This window comes from Bos grunniens, chromosome 22 (assembly GCF_055505025.1).
Source record: "Bos grunniens cultivar Pamir isolate PY7600 chromosome 22, Bosgru_T2T1.0, whole genome shotgun sequence".
Classification (NCBI taxonomy): domain Eukaryota; kingdom Metazoa; phylum Chordata; class Mammalia; order Artiodactyla; family Bovidae; genus Bos; species Bos grunniens.
In genome coordinates this window covers 16783851-16802283 of record NC_141186.1, presented here as the reverse complement: position 1 = coordinate 16802283, position 18433 = coordinate 16783851, and the positions used below count along the sequence as shown (strand labels likewise).

The following is an 18433-nucleotide window of genomic DNA, read 5'->3' as shown; positions in this document are numbered from 1 at the left end:
GTGTAATTTCCACTCTGCTTCCTTTTCAGAACAGAGTTAGTTACAAGAACTTAGCATGGTGTTAGCACAAATGAATGAAGATAAATCAACTAAACAAAATATAACAAGCTCAGTGTTATCTACCAATTATGTAATACCTTAGGGAAAATGGTCCTAATTATGACTTACTCCTTTTAAAAAGTCTTATATTTATTCATGAATATACACATAAACATACTGACAACTAAAAAAAGCAAAAAGAGTCATGATGTGTTAACATCTACCTCTATGTCCTCAGAGAGTATTCTCAGTCTCAGGGCTTCTTTGAGATCCAGAATGTCCGCTTCCTGTCTGTTGATCAATGCTTTGCTCTCTTCTTTGTCAGCCAAAGCAGAGTTGTATTTGCCCTACAGAAAAGAAAATTATGATACAAGATCTGTCTGCCTTATTATCAGTTTATTTTTAGAGTAATAATACTCTAGTAACTGAAGAATGAGTCTCAGTTCTAAGATGTTGACCAGATTAACACAAATGAGTTTAATAACTACTTGTTGAATGAAGGAATGGAACAGTAAATGTATAAATTCCAAAAGAGAAGTGGAAAAGTCCTGCAGGTATCAGTGAAAATACACCTGGTTTTCTCATCAGGTGTAGAGGAGTGAGGGACATTAACAAAAAACTTTACCTTGACCCAAGGCACGGAGGAAGCATCACCGTTTACATGCAGAAAGATTAAGTCTTTACTTTAGGAAATGATATCAGGTATCACTGATACCTGATATCCTGCAGGTATCAGTGAAAATACACCTGGTTTTGTCATCAGGAGCAGAGGAGTGAGGGACATTAACAAAAAACTTTACCTTGACCCAAGGCACGGAGGAAGCATCACCGTTTATATGCAGAAAGATTAAGTCTTTACTTTAGGAAATGATAAAGTCCAATAATAGAAAAACAAACTCATTTTTTAAATCACTGACATTTCTGAACATCACTAAAATATGCTTTTTTTTTTAAGCAATTAAGGAACACCACATACCCTTAAGAATCAGAGACAACAGCCAATCTGTTTCTGATCTGGGCTGGATCAGCAATGTCCTACTGTGCAGAGAGGGCACTCTCTCAGGTCAGTGAGGTCTGAGAACACTACAAAGTGACTTTGCCTTCCTGAGAAGCACACAGCATGTCAGCATACTAAAGGCTCTGCAGGTTCTGCAGATACCCAAGCATGCTGAGCTCTCACCAATACATATTTCCAAACCTGGGTGAACACAGAACCTTGCTTTTGTGTGAAGCATTTGTGTCTTGTGCTCAATTTTAATATCTTGTTGGCAAAAGAACTTACATTGATGTCCTCCAGTTCTTGCCTCAGGGTGTCTATTGTTTCTGTTTTCTCAGAGACTGAGGTTCTTAGCTCCTGGATCTGGCTCATGAGGTCAGTTACAACTTCCTGACAAGGACAGAAAGGTATCTTCATACCGAGTGACAGCAAAGAGACCATTCTTTAATGGTAAATAGTTTACCTTTCCAAAGGACAACAGAAGTCAATTTTATTTTAGCAGAATATCGTGTGTCACATTACATTATTAATATCATCACATTATATTATCAATTTATATTTTAATGATTTTCTAATATTTTCATCATTTGCATTGGTTTTATGAATGAATAAGAGCTGAACATAAAAGGAATGTATATCTAATTATTCACATCAGGGGACTGACAATCAATGAGAAAAGGTTGCATTAACGGCATCTTAGTTAAAGGGGGCAGAGATGTGTTTTAGAAACACTGCAGTTGTGACATAACAGTTGGCACTTCAAGTTATGAGGAAAGTTAACTTAAAAGACCTCATTCTCCAGGAACTTTGGAAGATGAGCACAGCCTAAATGCATACAGAAATGCTGGCTACCTATCACCTTGGGAGCAGGAAACCAGCATGTGAAGGCAGCATTTATAAGGAATACACAGGGGGCTATAACCTCAACCTCAACCTACCTTGTCAGCGTCTCTAGACTTCTCCAGAGAACTGATTACTTTTTCATTAGCACACAAACTCTCCTCTAGTTTCTGTACTTTTGCCATCTATGGGGGGAAATTAATATTTTTAGAAAGAGAATTAAATCACAAAGTTAACCGTGCATATATATCCAAAAAAAAAAAAGAGTTGAAATCTGCTTTTCGTATTAAACAGTGTACACTAAGGTATAATATTTGAAAATAAAAAGTCGAGCCAAAAGACAATGATTTTGTGGTCTCCATCAGGAAGCCACCAACAAATTAATATTACAGCCATCTGGGGGTTAGAAAAACAAGAGCTGAAAATAATATAACCAACTCCATCTTTTTATTACCAATATTCAATATCTGAAACCTGGAACAATTTTTATAACAAAACTATTTAGATACCAGGAATAAAAGTTACAAACTTCAAATTTCATAGTTAAGAGTATAGGATATTTACCTGCTGCTCACACTTGGCCATCTCTTTCTGTTTCTCCTGACGTACCGCTTCAAGTACTTCTAAGATTTCTCTGGAAAAGAAGAATTATCTTCTAGTCATGACTCATTCAATGGAAACGGGAACTGAGTCCATTCATGAAAAAGACATTCAATGCAACTGAACTTCCTACACAGTGTTAGGAATCGCATTTCACTCGGATCAGAAATTTAAACTAGTTTCTTCAGTAGTTATTTTAACGAGAACCCAGTTTCGTGCCAGGACAGTTTATTTTTCTCCAGAGTACTTAGGACTCCCTAACATAACATGAAGCATTTACTTATCACCTATCTCTCATTTAAACCTCCTAAGGGTGCGGATATTTTGTTCATCATCTTACCTCTAAATGTCCTGGCATTTACTAGAATAGTGCCTGGCTTGCTGGCTATCACTAAGCATCTGAATGAATGACTAAATGTTAACTATCTTTCCCAAATAGATAAGAGTCACTACTGTATACCAGGAACTAGAGAAGAATCTGTCTCATAGTAAGAACTCTACAAGTATCTGCTGAATAAACTAACACAAATTCTTCTTACTAGAGTCATTATCCTACTGCTGGCTGAAACGAAGAGACTGAGAGAGATCACCAAGGAGAAGGACTCTGAGAGAGGGAAGAAAGACAACTGCATTCATGTTAAGGACCAGAAGAATAAAGGAACAGAGAGAGAAAGAATAGTAGAAAAGAACAGAAATAATTTCCACTGGTTTATAGTAGAAATAAACCAGTTCCCATCTTCCAATAATAAATACCGTGATTTATTTACAGAAGGTCCCGAATTCTAATCACCACCAATTCATTTAAAAAATACTATTCATTTAAAAAATACTGTAGACAGTTATTAAATGTTTTGAAAAATCAAGTTTCTCTATATATCTGTCTATACAAAAGAATCTGGTATTCATTTTGAAATTAAAAAAAAAAACAAAAACCTAACAGGCTATAGCAATTAAAAAAAAAAGGCCCCACAAGATAAAGAATGTAGTAGTAAATGATATTCTAGTCAACCATGGGAAAGATAAATAGCACTCACTTAGAACTGTTTTCTTTATCTTCTTCAAATTGTAATAATAATTTGTTATTGCGTTCTTTTTCTGCCTCAAAAAGCTCCATCAAATTCTAAAAGACAATGTTATATTAGATTTTAACGTGTAGTCAACAAACACACGGAATACCTTCCACGTGGTAGCCACAGTGGGCCATTACACAAGTCAGGAATAGGTCAAATAGTCATACATCCAGGACAAATTCATCAATAACCAGTACCTTTCTTAACTTACATTCAGATCAGATTTCAGAGTTTCATTTTCTTTTTTGCAGTTTTGGAGGCTTTTTGAAAGTTGGTCAATTTCAAACTTCATCACTTCTTGTAAGTTGTCATAGGAATCCTGTAGGCAGGTTTTGCTCTCAAGCAGCTTTTCATTTTCTAATCTTTATCAGGAAAACATTTTTACAAATGTAAATAGAGACGTTAAATGAAGTTCTGCTCGCCAGACTTATCTGCAGTTCACTGATCCCATTTACAGACCATTCCCAACTTACAGAAGCCTGACTGATGTAAAGCTTCTCACAGACTTGTGTGAAATGGTCATGATGCACAAACATTAGTGTGAGGGGGATGGAGAAGACAGGGTGAGTGTGTCAGCCTGTAGCCACCTATTTCCTCATTCTTTCTCCCATGGAGTCAACCAGACATGCTTAATTGATCGGTAATTTCGGGTGATGAGACTCATTTAGGGAGGTCCAAACCTAACCCCTTTGTAAACCAAAGACTGGCCACTGACTTAATTTTATTGCTAGCTCAACTCTATTCACTCAGCACATATTCTCCAAATCCAGAAAGACTTTTCAAGATGGCAAATGTGGCTTCGATCTGAACAAGAGAATAAATTCCTTCAGGATAGAACTATCTTTTTAAGTCACATGATTATTATTTACTGCTTTTTAGGTTTTCACCCTCTCATTCTGCTTCGCAACATACAGTGACACACTCAAACATCAAGAGTTCATCCAAGAACTAGTGAACAATGAACTGATCTCTGGACCACTCAAAACAGATGTCCCAGCTTGTATACAGAAGGCTAACAGATCTGGAACTATCTGGTTCCACAAACTCCAAGCAGAGCAGAAACAGCAAATTATAAATTGCTAAAGACCATACATATAGGAAAGGGGAACATATGTGTTTATGATACAAATTGTATATATAAAACATCAAATAATTCAAGAGTGCAAAAAGATCACACAAAATTCATTGATGACAGAGCCAAGATAAGATTTCGTGATTTAGATGTTCAAAACAAATGCCAGGTCTAAGAAAAAGGAACAGTGCACCAGTGTTGATAAATGGCCATTGATCACCAGCATTGGTGCCGGCAGATGGTGCAGGGGAGTGGAGGTTGCACGAACTCAACACAGGTCCCCCTCCACTAAAGGATGGCTGCCAGGCAAGAATGTGGGCCCAGAGCCACCCACTTGTTGGATTTTTAAGAGGATGCTGAAATATGGATCTTTACAGGAAAGATCTCAATTTTTTAAATGTTATGCTTTTTTTTTTTTAAGTCACACTGGGGAACCTTCCTGGTGGCCCAGTGGTTTGGACTCCGAGCTACAATCCTTGGTTGGGAAACTAAGATCCCACATGCTGTGCAGCGTGACCAAAAAATTTTTAAAAAATAAAATAAAAAGAAGTTAAAAAAAAAACAAAAAAAAAAACCCTGACCACCACACTGGTTAGGTCCAACAAAAACATGTCTATGGATGATTTGGCCTGCAGGCCTCAAGTTTTTGTCCTCTATTTTTAATTCCTTATTGTATATTCATAAACCACTCAAGCATTACAGATTTTTGTCTTTGCAAAGTCTATAAAAATTAAATTCAAGGTTGTCTATTAGTAGCCTTTCTAGAGTGAGGAGTCACACTCATATCACACTCAGAGTATCATGATCAAAATGTCCACTATTAAGTTATTGCGATACTCAGGAAGCAGCATCAAAACCATAGGATAGCTTTAAGTTATATTTTGCAAAAGGCTGAAATTAGTAAGAAAAAAAAAAAAAGTGGAAACAAGCAGTTTACATCTTTAAGATTATTTTGTTTCAAGATGACCAGCACTTGACTGACTAGCCAGCCTCTGGCGTTCCGGTGGACAACGGGGACTACTACTGATCTGGTCTACCTTGTACTGTCCAGTAAGAGCACACCCTTCCCTCTAGAGAGGGAACAGGCACATCACCCAGGCTGGGCCAACCCTTGGTAAATGACTGGTCCAAAAGTAAGCAGATGACTCCAGTAAGAATACCCGCAATTTTCTCTGGGATTGACATATGGCAACTGAAAGACACTATTTCTTTGCAGGGATTGTTACACCAGAAGACAGAAGATGGAGCTGTCTGAGGCAGTCTGTTCCCTGTCAAAAAGAGGAAGGTTCTTAACAGGAGAAGAGAACGAGGGCAATACACAGAGGGAAACAGAGCACCGAAGGAGTGAGGAAGACAGGAAGAAAAGCTTGGCAGGGGTGGTGGGCAGAGAAGGGAGTGCATACTGACAATGTTGTTTGAGACTCAATCTAGTCTGTCCCTGAAACCAAAATCACCTCTGGGGCTTCCCAGTATCAATAAAGTACCCTTTTTTCCCCCTGTGGCCCCACACGCTGGGCCCCACCTGGAACAGAGTGCTGGGTCTTAGCTCCCTGATCAGGTGTCAATCCTGGGCCCTCAGCAGTGAAAGCACAGAGTCCTAACCACTGGACAGCCAGGGAAGTCCCAATAAATTACCCCTGAATTTTTTAAACTAGCCTGAGCTGGGTAAACAGCACTTGTGCTTTAAGTAGTCCTAGGTGACAAGCCAATCAGGCAACTTGAAAGCAGAACAGAACTCTACCTGACATTATCCAGTTGAAGCTGGACCTGCATGTGTCTCTCGGAAAGGCTGTTGAGTTCTTTCTCCTGACTCTCTCTGAATAAAGTGTACTCCAGTTTCACTGAAGAGAGCTCCTTGTCTGCAGAATGAAGAACGACTCGCAGGTCATGTACCTCACTTTTCAAAACTAAAACAAAGAAACACAAAATAAATCTAAACAGGCTTTTTGTCACATGCATTTTTACAAAACAGACAAATAAATTTGATAGGTACCCTTCACACAATCAGCAAAAACAAGCTGAAGAGACCGTTTTGAGTGTAAAATGTTGAACTACTAACTGGGAGGTACCCAGGAACACTGGGATTTCCATTTTCTTCCTCTTCCTCACCCATGGACTTTGGTATATTGTTTTAGTCGCTAAGTTGTGTCCGACTCTTGTGACCCCATGGACTGTAGACGGCCAGGCTCCTCTGTCCATGGAATTTCCCAGGCAAGAATACTGGAGTGGGTTGCCATTTCCTTCTCCAGAGCATCTTCCTGACCCAGGGATCGAACCTGCATCGCCTGCATTGGCAGGTGAACTCTTTACCACTGAGCCACCAAGGAAGCCTGAATTCTGATATATTCCTACCCCCCAAAAAAGTTAATATCTGACCCTCACGTGTAGGTCATTTGATTTTTCTACATTTCTCCTGTAGAATGTGCATCAAAATTCTTAATATAAGAAAAAATGCAAGAGATTTTAACATACTTTAGGTGACCTAATCTTTACTTTTTGAAAACCCTTTGGAGATGTACCAGAACTTTCCAACATAGATTAAACACTCTGGTCTTCTTAAAAAAACTCCAACTGGAATTAAAACTGGGCAACTTTTTAACAGATCAAACAAAAGAGAATGGCTCTCTTTTTTGTCTTAGTAAACTACTGTAAATACTTTGATAAAAGGAGACATAAACTGGAAAAACTGGGAATTAAATGACACTTCCACATCTACAAATATATACAAATATATAATTTATGCTTTTTTTGTCACTACTAAAACTCTTAAAACATTCATCACATGCATTTAAGACACTGCATTTTCAAAGTGGTCTTCAAACTTCAAGCAAATATTTGTATCATTTTTTTGAGAGCAGTCTTGGAGAAAATGACCCTTTATATTACTATTACTCATCTAGTCTAATTTAAAAGAAACAGGACCAACCAACTAAAAACACAGACACAACACTAAGCCGTATCAGTAAAAAGTTACTGAGTTACAGCGTTCAGATCAGGAAGCTCCCAGTGTTCAGACTCACAGTCATTCTTGGTCTGTGTGTCTTGAAGCTGCTTTTCAAGGACGTTCAACTGAGAGAGATGCTCCAGCTGCTGTTTGGTCCAATCATTTCTTTCTGATGAGAAAAGCTTTGGGAAAGAGATCAATTTACTGGAAGAGGAATACTAACAAGCTAAAACACACACCAATCACTTTGTTTCTGTTTTTCAAATGCAGTTTTAAATTCAGACTAGGGGTGTGTGTCTCCTTATCAGAGGAGTGGCTGAAATAATAAGAGAATACAACTCAAATAGACCTTGACCCAAGCTTTCTAAAGTCTCTTCCTTCCTTCCTTACTTTGAGGTTCAGACATTTTCTGAGGTCATGCTTGCAATCTCACCTCCTGCATCTGAGTAGAATGATGTTCCAGTTTGTCAATCTGCTGCTGAAGCTTTACATTTTTATGCTCTTCTTCATCCAACTTGACTTGAAGGGCACTCATTTGTTCCTGCAACACAAGAACTTCAGGGGTCAAAAATTCTTTTAATGAACATCTTAAACATTCCACCATTTCTCCTGCATTAAAAAATACACAACGCAAAACCTCATACGGACAAAGGTATCAAAAGCCAGTATGGAGCCAACAAGCAGACTACACTGATGATTTCTCACGGTTCAGAATTATACTTGTGGCCTGTCAAAGTTGGTAATTTGAAGCACAAAGGAAAGAAGAGATTAAAATTAAAATCAAAGACTACATCAGAGCCATCTTAAGACTTCTTTGATGCTTCCTCAAGCCTCTATCGAGTGACCTCACCAGAAAGGCCTCCCTGTCCGTGAAAGGTAAACTTTCAGAATTTGGGGTGATGTAGCTTCAAGTCTTACTAGAGAGTAGAAAAACTTGTACAAAAAAATAAATCACTGAATTCTGAGGTAAACAAACTTCATGCATTATTTCAAATACACAGAAAGCTGTCTAAAATTTGAACTATCATAAGATTCTTTCAAACTATGTCATCTTCTTTAGCATATATAACAGTGTGTCTTATAAATCAGTTCTGGAACTAAAAGATAGAGGCAAACTGGCCTTTTTACACACAAGAGAACCAAACCCCAAGGAGAGCAGAAGGTGACTTGCTAAATGCTGGATTAAAAGAACAAGAGTGGGCTGATTTCTAACCCAAGGACCTTACATCCTTAAAAAGATATGATTTTGATACTAAACAGGTTCAAACACTGCAGATTACCAAGAGTTAAAATGATAAAGAAAATTTATTGAGTGAAAGTCTATTTCTTTCTAAAACTGAACATTACCTGCACCATTCTCAGCTCTTCGGAAATGGCTTCAAAAGCTTGTTCACTCATCTCAGGAGGCACTGGCTCACTTAAGATATCATTATCCAAGTTGCTAGAATTCTGGGTTTGCGCAGAGCCAAAGCTCTCTGGTTCAGGGCTGAACTTCAGTAGTGGTCGAGACCTAAGTTGATAAGCCTTGGTTGGTGTTGTTATGATCTGCAGCAAAAAATTATTAGGAAAACAACATTAGCACACATGAAAAGAATAACTTATTTAGTAATTGTGTGAACAGAAGATAAAATTACAATTCTATCAAGTGAAAATTCATCAAAAGAAAAGAAAAAGTATCCTTCAGAGCCAGCACAGAAGAAAGGCCCATGTGGAAACAAATTTATCAATTCAAAGCAATCTCAAAACTGTCAAAAGATTTTTAAAAATAAAACTTGATAAGTCAACACAAAAACTTCATTCAAAAGAAATAAATGTGCAATAAGTCATTGTTAAAAAGAAGAATTTAGGAAGATTTCCCTGGTCAATATAAAAATAAAAGGGTATGGTCATTAAAACAATGCATCATTACCATGCGAACAGTCAGAGCACTGGAAGAAAAGACAAAGTCCAGAAACAGGACACTTTATACACGGGAAGTTCAAATTAGTGAGGAAAGTAAGGCTGACTTAAAGAAAGGTAAACCCAGAGGCCACGCCACTTAAAAATAAAATAGCAGGGACATCCCTGGCGGTCCAGTGGCTAAGAGTCAGCCCTCTCAATGCAAGGGGCCCAGGTTCATTCTCTGCTCGGGGAACTAGATCCCACATGCCGCAACTAAGAGTTTGAATGCTGCAACTAACAGCCAGCACAGCAAATAAATAAATGTTAAAAAAAAAAATTAGACACCATTGATTTAAGCTTCAGATTACCTACCTTCAGTGTTTCAGCATGAATTTTACTCAGTTGAGAAACTTCTTGCCGGTTGCAGACTTTTGTTGCTTCCAAAAGGTTTTCAAGATTAAGGTTCGCTTTTTGCAAAGACTGAATCTCTGATTCTAATTCCACCTGCCTTTTTCTAATAGATAAGATAAAATGGAATATTTCAGGTAATAAGTAATGTCATACATTTGTAGAGTAGTTTATACTCTCACATAACATGTAATTATCCATTTAATCAGAGACTTTGGCAGATTATTACCCTCATTTTCCAATTGGGTGAGGTAAAGTTCAGAGATTGATGACTGTTTAAAGTATTCAACTAGCAAATGGTATGCTCCAACTCAAAAGCCCAAATAATTCAACAACAATTCCATGTTACATTATTTTTAAAACAAATATTTCTTTATCTTTTAGAATAGGATTAATCTTAGTTGCATATATGAAGGTGGTTTATCTGTTTTCTTTTACACAGTATATCAAGAATATTAACAAAACTGTAATTTCTAAAAATACCAATATAATTCACAACAGCAATGATTTAAATTTTGTGCTCAGATAAAGAATTCACAAATAAGTTTAACAGATACTCATCTCAATAGGTATATCCCTTCAAAGATTTGTATCATCTAGTTTACTAAATATATTATTAAAGACTAGAAGTTTAGGTCAATTTTACCTCAGTTTTTAAAAAATAACTTAAGAAAAAGAAAAGAGCAAGATGCAAGCCCTTTTGCTTCATGTCAAAACAAGTTAGCTGCTATATTAGAATATTTAAGGTAAATGCTCAACTAAAATCCTAACCAGGCTAAACACTAGACAAATCAACATTAAAGGACATTGAAACAGTTAAGTATGAATATGTATTTATACTTTACCTAGTTAGTTCTTTGAATTCTTCATACTCTTGCTTTGAATTATTCAGCTCTGTGTGAACTTGCAGGAGTTGTGCTTTTAACTTCTCAGTGTTTGCTAATGAACACGGCTCTTTCAGAGCTTTTGGGGAGAATCCTTGCTGACCTGATAATAAGGAAACAACCTGGCCTTTGAAAGACAGAAAATCACAGAATACAATTTCTAAGTTCTCTGCCAAGTATCAATTTTGAAGCACAAGGAGGGAAAACGAGAAATCATTGGAAAATGAACCCTGAAATACAAGAGCCTATAACTCAAGAGGAGACATAAGACACAACAGAGTGTGTTGAAGAGTATTAAAAGTTGTTTTTGTGAAGTTGTGAAGCAACAGGATGAAGGGGCATATTTAAAGCAACACTTTTTCCATTAAGAGAAAAGAACAAATAATGACTGAAGTATAACACCCACACTGCTGGATAGAGAAGTATCACCAGTTGAATTTTGCATGAATTAGTGTCAGCAGTCAATGAATTTTTAGCAAAGGAGATAAACAGCAAAGGCAGCCAGTTCAAAGAACTTGGTATCATTTACCAAGTAGAAAATACTAATTTTTAGGAATTCCTTAGATGACTGAATTTGTTGAAGAGAGTACCACTAAGTTTCAGTATGGGAAAATACCACATAAAAATTGTTCAGAGACTGATGTTTAGAAGATAGTGAGGTCCAGAAATTACCATTAGTATCTTTGGAAGATAGTAAGTTAAGGTACTATAGAGGCCAAAATGGCCAATGAAATATAGAGCACTGTAGGATATATAATACAAAAAATCTGATTTTAACTTTGCATCCAAAATCATGGTCTCTCTACAAGCCATATTCCAAGAATTTTATTCTTTTGTTAATTCATAACAGAATGGAAAAAGGCTTGGAAAAGGAAATTCATAAAACTTTTTTTTTCTTTATCATTGCAGTATAAAAAGATTAGAAGTATCTTCATTTCAACTGAATTCATTTCAACCTAAAAAGAAACAAGGACTGAAACAGAATATGATAAAAGGCCACAAAACTACTCAAAGAATGAGCAAACATTCTGTCACCAAATCCCATAGCATTAATACCAATAGCTGCCAAGCCTGTAAGTTAGATTAGTACTAACTAAACCACTTTTCAGAAAGTAACAGTAAACTTAAAGAACTAATGTATAACTAACAGAACCGACAGTGGCAAGATGACCCGCAAACAAGACATCAGGATCAAAAACTGTGCTGGCTGGACCGTGAGTCTGACCGCTCTGACCAATCTCTCACACCATATAGTTGTTAATCAGGGGGATAAAGATGTTAGCTCTACAGTCATTCAGATTGTCATTAATTAAGCACTTTTCACATACTTAACACAGGAAAATTCCATTTAATAAAAATGTAAAGTATCAAGATCTGCAAGACAGAGATATAGGAGTATTCCCTTGATCGTGGGTATCTATTAGCCTACATGAAGAATAAGTATGTACATAGGAAATTTGCACACCAAGTCTGGAGGCTAAGTGCAAACCCTCAGGGCAAGGCAATATCAAGGTCCTTATAAACAATCTCCCTGCCCCTAGAAGACATGTTTACACAATCATGTCTTACTTTTGTCATTTTTCTCTGTTCCAGACACTTCGAAGAAGGCTTTTTCCAGGATTGCAATGGTCTGGGCGTCCATTTCGTGGGCTTTTTTCACAGGCTCTAACAGTCTCAGTCTTCTGTTCTCCTCCCTGAGGGAATGATTTTCCATAGCATATTTTGCCACTCTGGGGTGGTGCTCTATCTGTGACATGGAAGAATCAGAGACATATATTTACAAACGTGACCATTTTAGAGAACAAGTTTTTCTAAAAACCAACAGAAAACACTGTGGACACCACAGGAACTATGGAGAGCACCTCAGTTTTTATGATCAGACTGAATATGTGCATATCCTACAACTCTCAAGTCCACGTTTGGGTCTGAAAATTTGAAACTTCTCCATCTACTCTTGAAACTCACCCAGACATCTTCAATAAGCATACGGGGTGTACCCTGTGGCAGACTCTTCATGCAAGGGAGACTGCTTCAACACACTGAAAATAATAAGAAAGCTCTCCAATGACTACAGCGAAATGCCACTCAAGATTCAGTAAATGAAAAGGGTGAGGTGCAAAGAAGTGTATATGGCAGCTGTCTTTTGTGCACAAAAGGAATAAAAGCCAAAATATCTGTATTGGTCTGAAAATGCATAAAGACCTCTTGAAAAATGTACACTCTGATAAGAGATTATCTTTGTTTCTTAATAATGTGCCTGGTGTCAACTATATCCATCCTCCCAGGGAAAAGGAAAAACAACAAAACTTTGATGAGCTCAACTGCAAACTGACTCTGATAACCCCAACTGCCCCCTGGAAGGAACTGTACCTGGCCTGCCGGGGCTGAGTGCCACAGCAGCAACATCACAACTTTCTCCCTTTTCCCTTCAGGTTTTACTATTTTAGAAAAATGGGGTGTGTGTGTGTGCGCACGCACATAAGTAGTGGGGTGGGGGAGTGTTTGAATTATATAATGATACTGTCAGTTCAATTCATTTAAAACACTTTCTCTCACATTACATTATAAGAATTTGCTGACCAGTCTGGTGACTGACTTATACTTATCCTGAATCTCTTATTTTTAGAATTACTGTGAATGTCACGTACTCACTTGTTCTCGCAGAGTTTGAATCTCATCCCTCAGTTCCGACAGCAAACGGTCCTGCTCCTCGGGCAGAAAACTTCCCCGGGATTCCCTGTGGAGCTTTTCCAGGCGCATTATTTGATCCTCTCGGAATTTCACGATCATTTTATTCGACTGAATGAATTTTTCTTTTTTGAGGGTGAGATCTTCCAATTGCGTAACTTTTTCTACCAGAGACTTAAGAAGTTCAAAATTTGATTAGACATAAAAAATAACTGGGCTTCCCTAAATTTCCACAAACCAAGCAACAAACACTAACTTCACATTTAATCTCAAAGTCAAAATTAAGTGTTTCAGTCTTCCTTTGTTTTACTGACTTTTGCCATATATTTTACTCAGAAAAGTTCCAGACAGTGAAAGCCTAAAATATCTTGAATCCCCTTTATAGTAAAGTTTCCTACCTTCTTTTCCTGTTCAGATTTCTTAAAGAATAACATTGCCTCTCGGAAATACTTGATGTAGTTAGTCTCATCTTTATCTGTAATGGGTCCAGTAAAAAAGAAAAGGAAATAGGAAAAATGTTTTATCTCTAAAATTTTAAGAATCAGCAATGAGCTGGAATAGCCTTTGATGGACTGCTCTCTATTACTCTAAAAGAATCAGACTCTCATCCCCACATGATGAATTTCAAATTAACTCAGTCTACAAGTTAGCTATTCTTTGAAGAAAAGTAAGTCTCTGATATCCAATTTAGTAAACATATAAAGATTACATATGACAGAATCCGGAAATGGATCTGAGTGATTTACTAGTATCTCTTTTTTTAGCACTTATTAGGGATGCATTTTCAAAATTGCTTCTACACCGCCCCCTACAACACCTCTCACAGAACTCAGCACCTGCAGTAACTGTGAATTCAGTATCTGTAGTAACCACGTCTGGTTTCTATGCAGGTGAAATAAACACGAACAGATACTCGTGGGCAATCTGGATAGCCATACAGTGCTGTGCCTGTCATCGGAGGGCTCCCATACTACATCCACACCTAGATCTCCTCAGCTTAAAGGACACTGAGCTCATCTTACCTACGATGCGCAAGCTTTCTGGTAGCATTTGCCCTGCAGTAAGCTGGGCCAGTTGCTCTTTGAGTCTCTTCACTTCAGCTTGGAGCTGGGTCACGTTTCCTTGTGTGTCTTCATTTACTACTGCCTGTTCAAGAATTTTTTTTTTTTAACCATTAAAAGAATGCTTTTTGAGTCATACAGTCTTGTGTTTATATTTGTTTGTATAGTTTGGAGTGATGAAGACCAAACAAATTGACACTTGCATCTCACCAAGAGTCCGAAGGCTTCCAGAATTGGTGTGCTGGAGGGGAGGGGAGGCTTCTTTTCCCTGTGCCATCATGCCTAGAACCAGAGACTCTTTCCTTCCCCTCCCTATGCCCCACTTAGGTCTCTAATCTGTTTACAAGGCAATGGCACCCCACTCCAGTACTCTTGCCTGGAAAATCCCATGGATGGAGGAGCCTGGTAAGGCTGCAGTCCATGGGGTCGCTAAGAGTCGGACATGATTGAGCGACTTACTTTCACTTTTTCACTTTCATGCATTGGAGAAGGAAATGGCAAGCCACTACAGTGTTCTTGCCTGGAGAATCCCAGGGGCAGGAGAGCTTGGTGGGCTGACATCTATGGGGTCACACAGAGTCGGACACGACTGAAGTGACTTAGCAGCAGCAGCCCTGGGCCCTGCTGGGCTGGTTCACTCCTGAAGTGAAGTGAAGTGAAAGTCGCTCAGTCGTGTCTGACTCTTTGCGACTCCATGGACTATACAGTCCATGGAGTTCTCCAGGCCAGAATACTGGAGTGGGTAGCCTTTCCCTTCTCCGGGGGATCTTCCCAACCCAGGGATCGAACCGGGGTCTCCTGCATTGCAGGTGGATTCTTTACCAACTGAGTTATCAGGGAATCCTGATTCACTACTGGGGTCAGCATATATGCACCTAATACTGCTTTCTCCTGTGACTGACAGCCCCACCCCATGAAGAAGGGCAAACACCTCCCTTGGTATCACCTTCCCCTGTCTTTGCTCACTAAAGAGGGGTGAGGAACTGCATGGCTGGCCTGAGCTCCCCTGGCTCCACCCTCTTCAGAGAAATTCAACCCTGTGTCTTCCTAACAGTCCTCATAGAAGGGCAGGTGGTTTGACAACTCCATTTGTGTTTTATTATCACAGTAATGCTCTTTCAAATAAATGTCTATCAGAAGACTTCTAAGGAGTTCCCAGTCTCACAAAACCCACATGGTGTTAGCAAGACTCAAGAGCTAATGGGGACTTCGCTGGTGGCCCAGTGACTAAGACTCAGTACTCCCAATGCAGGGGGCCTGAGTTCTATCCCTGATTAGGGAACTAGATCCCACATGCCACAACTAAGACTTGGCAGAGTCAAAAAAATTTTTTTAATAATAATAATAAAAAAAAAAGGCCAAGAGCTGAGTACCAACCAAATCAAATACCCAATACTCCAGAGTGAGAGGGAAATCTCTGACAGCCCCAAGCTTCCCATGTTCCTCTCTTAGGCTGGGTCTGCCCACTGGGAAGGACTGTTCACTCTTAAGTCCCCAATATCTGAGTCACTTTCCCCTGGGAGGCTGCAGCAGAGGACTTACCATTGATAGTGACTAGTACAAGGTTCCTACTTTTCTTATTTCATATGTTAAGAAGTCATTTCCAGTTGTTTCTGCTTCTTAAGGACAGACTCATCACAAGGCAGTCCTATACACTATGACATCACAATCTCACATTGGTGATGTCATAATTCTAATCATCCCTGCAGCTTTCTATTCTCCAAAAACTTATAGTAAGTCCCAAGAGATAGGGTCAGGAAATGCTAATGAGTTCTCCTCCTTGTATTACAGATATCCTATAAAGAGGTCATAATCCAATAAACGGAGAAGGCAATGGCACCTCACTCCAGTACTTTTGCCTGGAAAATCGCGTGGATGGAGGAGCCTGGTAGGCTGCAGTCCATGGGGTCGCTGAGGGTCCGACACAACTGAGCAACTTCACTTTCACTTTCATGCATTGGAGAAGGAAATGGCAACTCACTCCAGTGCTCTTGCCTCAAGAATCCCAGGGATGGGGGAGCCTGGTGGGCTGCCGTCTATGGGGTTGCACAGAGTCGGACATGACTGAAGTGACTTAGTAGTAGTAGCAGTAGTAGTAGTAATCCAATAAATGAATGAATAACCAGACCCATACTCTTCTGACTTATCCAACGGAAAAGGCATCATGAACCTCTTTGCTTTTACCATGATGAGATGATCAGGGAGTCTATTTTGTGGGGTAAGAATAACCACTGTCTCCTTTGAAAGAGAAAGGAAATTAATTTGCCAATATATGCATTTTGATTCTTCTGTTTAGAACCAAAGAGGCCTCCAACCAACCTCTCCAAAACAAGTGGGGAACTCCTTGGTCTTTTGACAGTCTGCACCAGAGGTTAGCCAAGTGCTGCTTGACCACAGCCGTGCTCATGTGTTTACACAGCATCTACAGCTGCTTTCTTACTACAAAAAGCAGAGATGAGTAGTGGGGGCAGAGACCATACAATCCACAGTCCAAGAAGCTGGAATTATTTATCACTTGGACCCTTTACATGAAAACTTTTTGGACCACCGATGTACAAGAATATCAAATAAACTTTTTTTTTTTCTCTCTCTTTCTTTTTGGCCATGCTGTGCAGCATGTGGGATCTAGTTCCTGGATCAGGTATCAAACCCACATCCCCTGCAGTGGAAGCAGAGTCTTAACCACTGGACTGCCAGGGGAGTCCCAGAAATTTCTGGTATAGAAAGAAAGACAAGGAATCCCTGGAGTTACAGACAACTTGAAAGACAGTTTGTCAAGCTCATCAAAATTATTTTCATAGTGGATCCTCTCACCCTTAGCACCCAGCTCTGCTAGCATGGTTTAGGTACATAAATTTAGTCTCCAACCCAATTACAAAGGAAAAACTTTCCCTTCCCTTAAGAAAAAACAGGCCAAACAATAATGACCATAAGACCTCATCTAGGTCTCAAATTACATGATCTATACAGAAGGCTAGGAAAGATGAAAACAGAAACCTTGCTTACAGTTAGGCTTTCACAACAGAGAAATAAATAAAAGCTAATGTTAATTTCAGGGCAATTACAAAAGTGAGATACTGCAAGCTTCAATATTTTTTTAATTTACTTAAATATACTCAGTATTTTACCTTATTTTTAATCAGCTTGGCTCTTTGAGCAAAATTAAGCGTTGATAGGGTTTCACCAAAACACCTAGATCCAGGATGAACATTTGCAATTATGACTGTTTTGGCATTACCTCCAAGGGAATCCTGTTTAATGATACAAATGGCACACATTTCAAGGGAGAAACCAAAAGATATGGCATAAACGAACCTATCTATGAAACAGAAACAGACTCACAGACATAGAGAACAGACTCTTGACTGTCAAAGGGAAGGTGGGTGGGGGAGGGAAGGACTGGGAGTTTGGTATTAGCAGATGTAAACTATTATAGGTAGGATGGATAAACAGCAAAATCTACTATGTAACACAGGCAATTATATTCAATACCCTGTGATAAACCATAACGCAAAAGAACATAAAAAAACATAACCTAACATAGTTTTGTTCATAGTGAACATAACTAAAAAAGGGGCTCAGGAACCCAGTGATCTGCTTTACCCGGAGTAAGAAGGTAAGTTTGGAGTCTCTGTAGCAAATATGTCTCTGTTTTCCATTACCCACATCGACAAGCGCAGTAATCACCTGGCCCAGGCAGCTCAATGATCGGTTTATGTTACCTGCTTCCTAGGGTGTTAGGGAAAAGGAACAAAAATTGAGGTGCACTGATTTCTTTTTAGTATTTTGAATTAAAATATACCTAGCAGGGTGGTAAGTTTGAATGGAAAGGCAAGACAGGGACAACATTAGTTAAGGGTAAGTAACTTTTCAGCAAAAAGATGTCCTCAACTGTCCCCTAACCTTTTCCTATTGAGGCACAGACTGCAATTCTAATACTATTCAAATT

At 38.7% G+C, this 18433-nt stretch overlaps 1 protein-coding gene across 3 annotated transcripts in view; it reads right to left on the bottom strand.

Moving 5' to 3' along the window:
* Positions 1-18433, bottom strand: part of KIF15 (kinesin family member 15) — a 56860-nt gene that overhangs the window by 11961 nt on the left and 26466 nt on the right. For 2 of the 3 annotated variants that reach the window (XM_086366311.1, XM_086366312.1), the window contains exons 9-26: positions 18088-18213; positions 17613-17735; positions 14446-14569; positions 13822-13898; positions 13388-13597; positions 12305-12482; positions 10697-10838; positions 9816-9957; positions 8910-9107; positions 7996-8103; positions 7639-7744; positions 6360-6525; positions 3758-3908; positions 3511-3596; positions 2441-2510; positions 1975-2061; positions 1322-1426; positions 264-386 (exon numbers count right to left, since the gene is read on the bottom strand). In XM_086366311.1, the coding sequence (XP_086222437.1) occupies positions 264-386; positions 1322-1426; positions 1975-2061; positions 2441-2510; positions 3511-3596; positions 3758-3908; positions 6360-6525; positions 7639-7744; positions 7996-8103; positions 8910-9107; positions 9816-9957; positions 10697-10838; positions 12305-12482; positions 13388-13597; positions 13822-13898; positions 14446-14569; positions 17613-17735; positions 18088-18213 (2322 nt within the window). Of the gene's footprint in view, positions 1-263; positions 387-1321; positions 1427-1974; positions 2062-2440; positions 2511-3510; positions 3597-3757; positions 3909-6359; positions 6526-7638; positions 7745-7995; positions 8104-8909; positions 9108-9815; positions 9958-10696; positions 10863-12304; positions 12483-13387; positions 13598-13821; positions 13899-14445; positions 14570-17612; positions 17736-18087; positions 18214-18433 lie in introns of all 3 variants that reach the window. The other variant, XM_086366310.1, reaches the window with a different exon arrangement.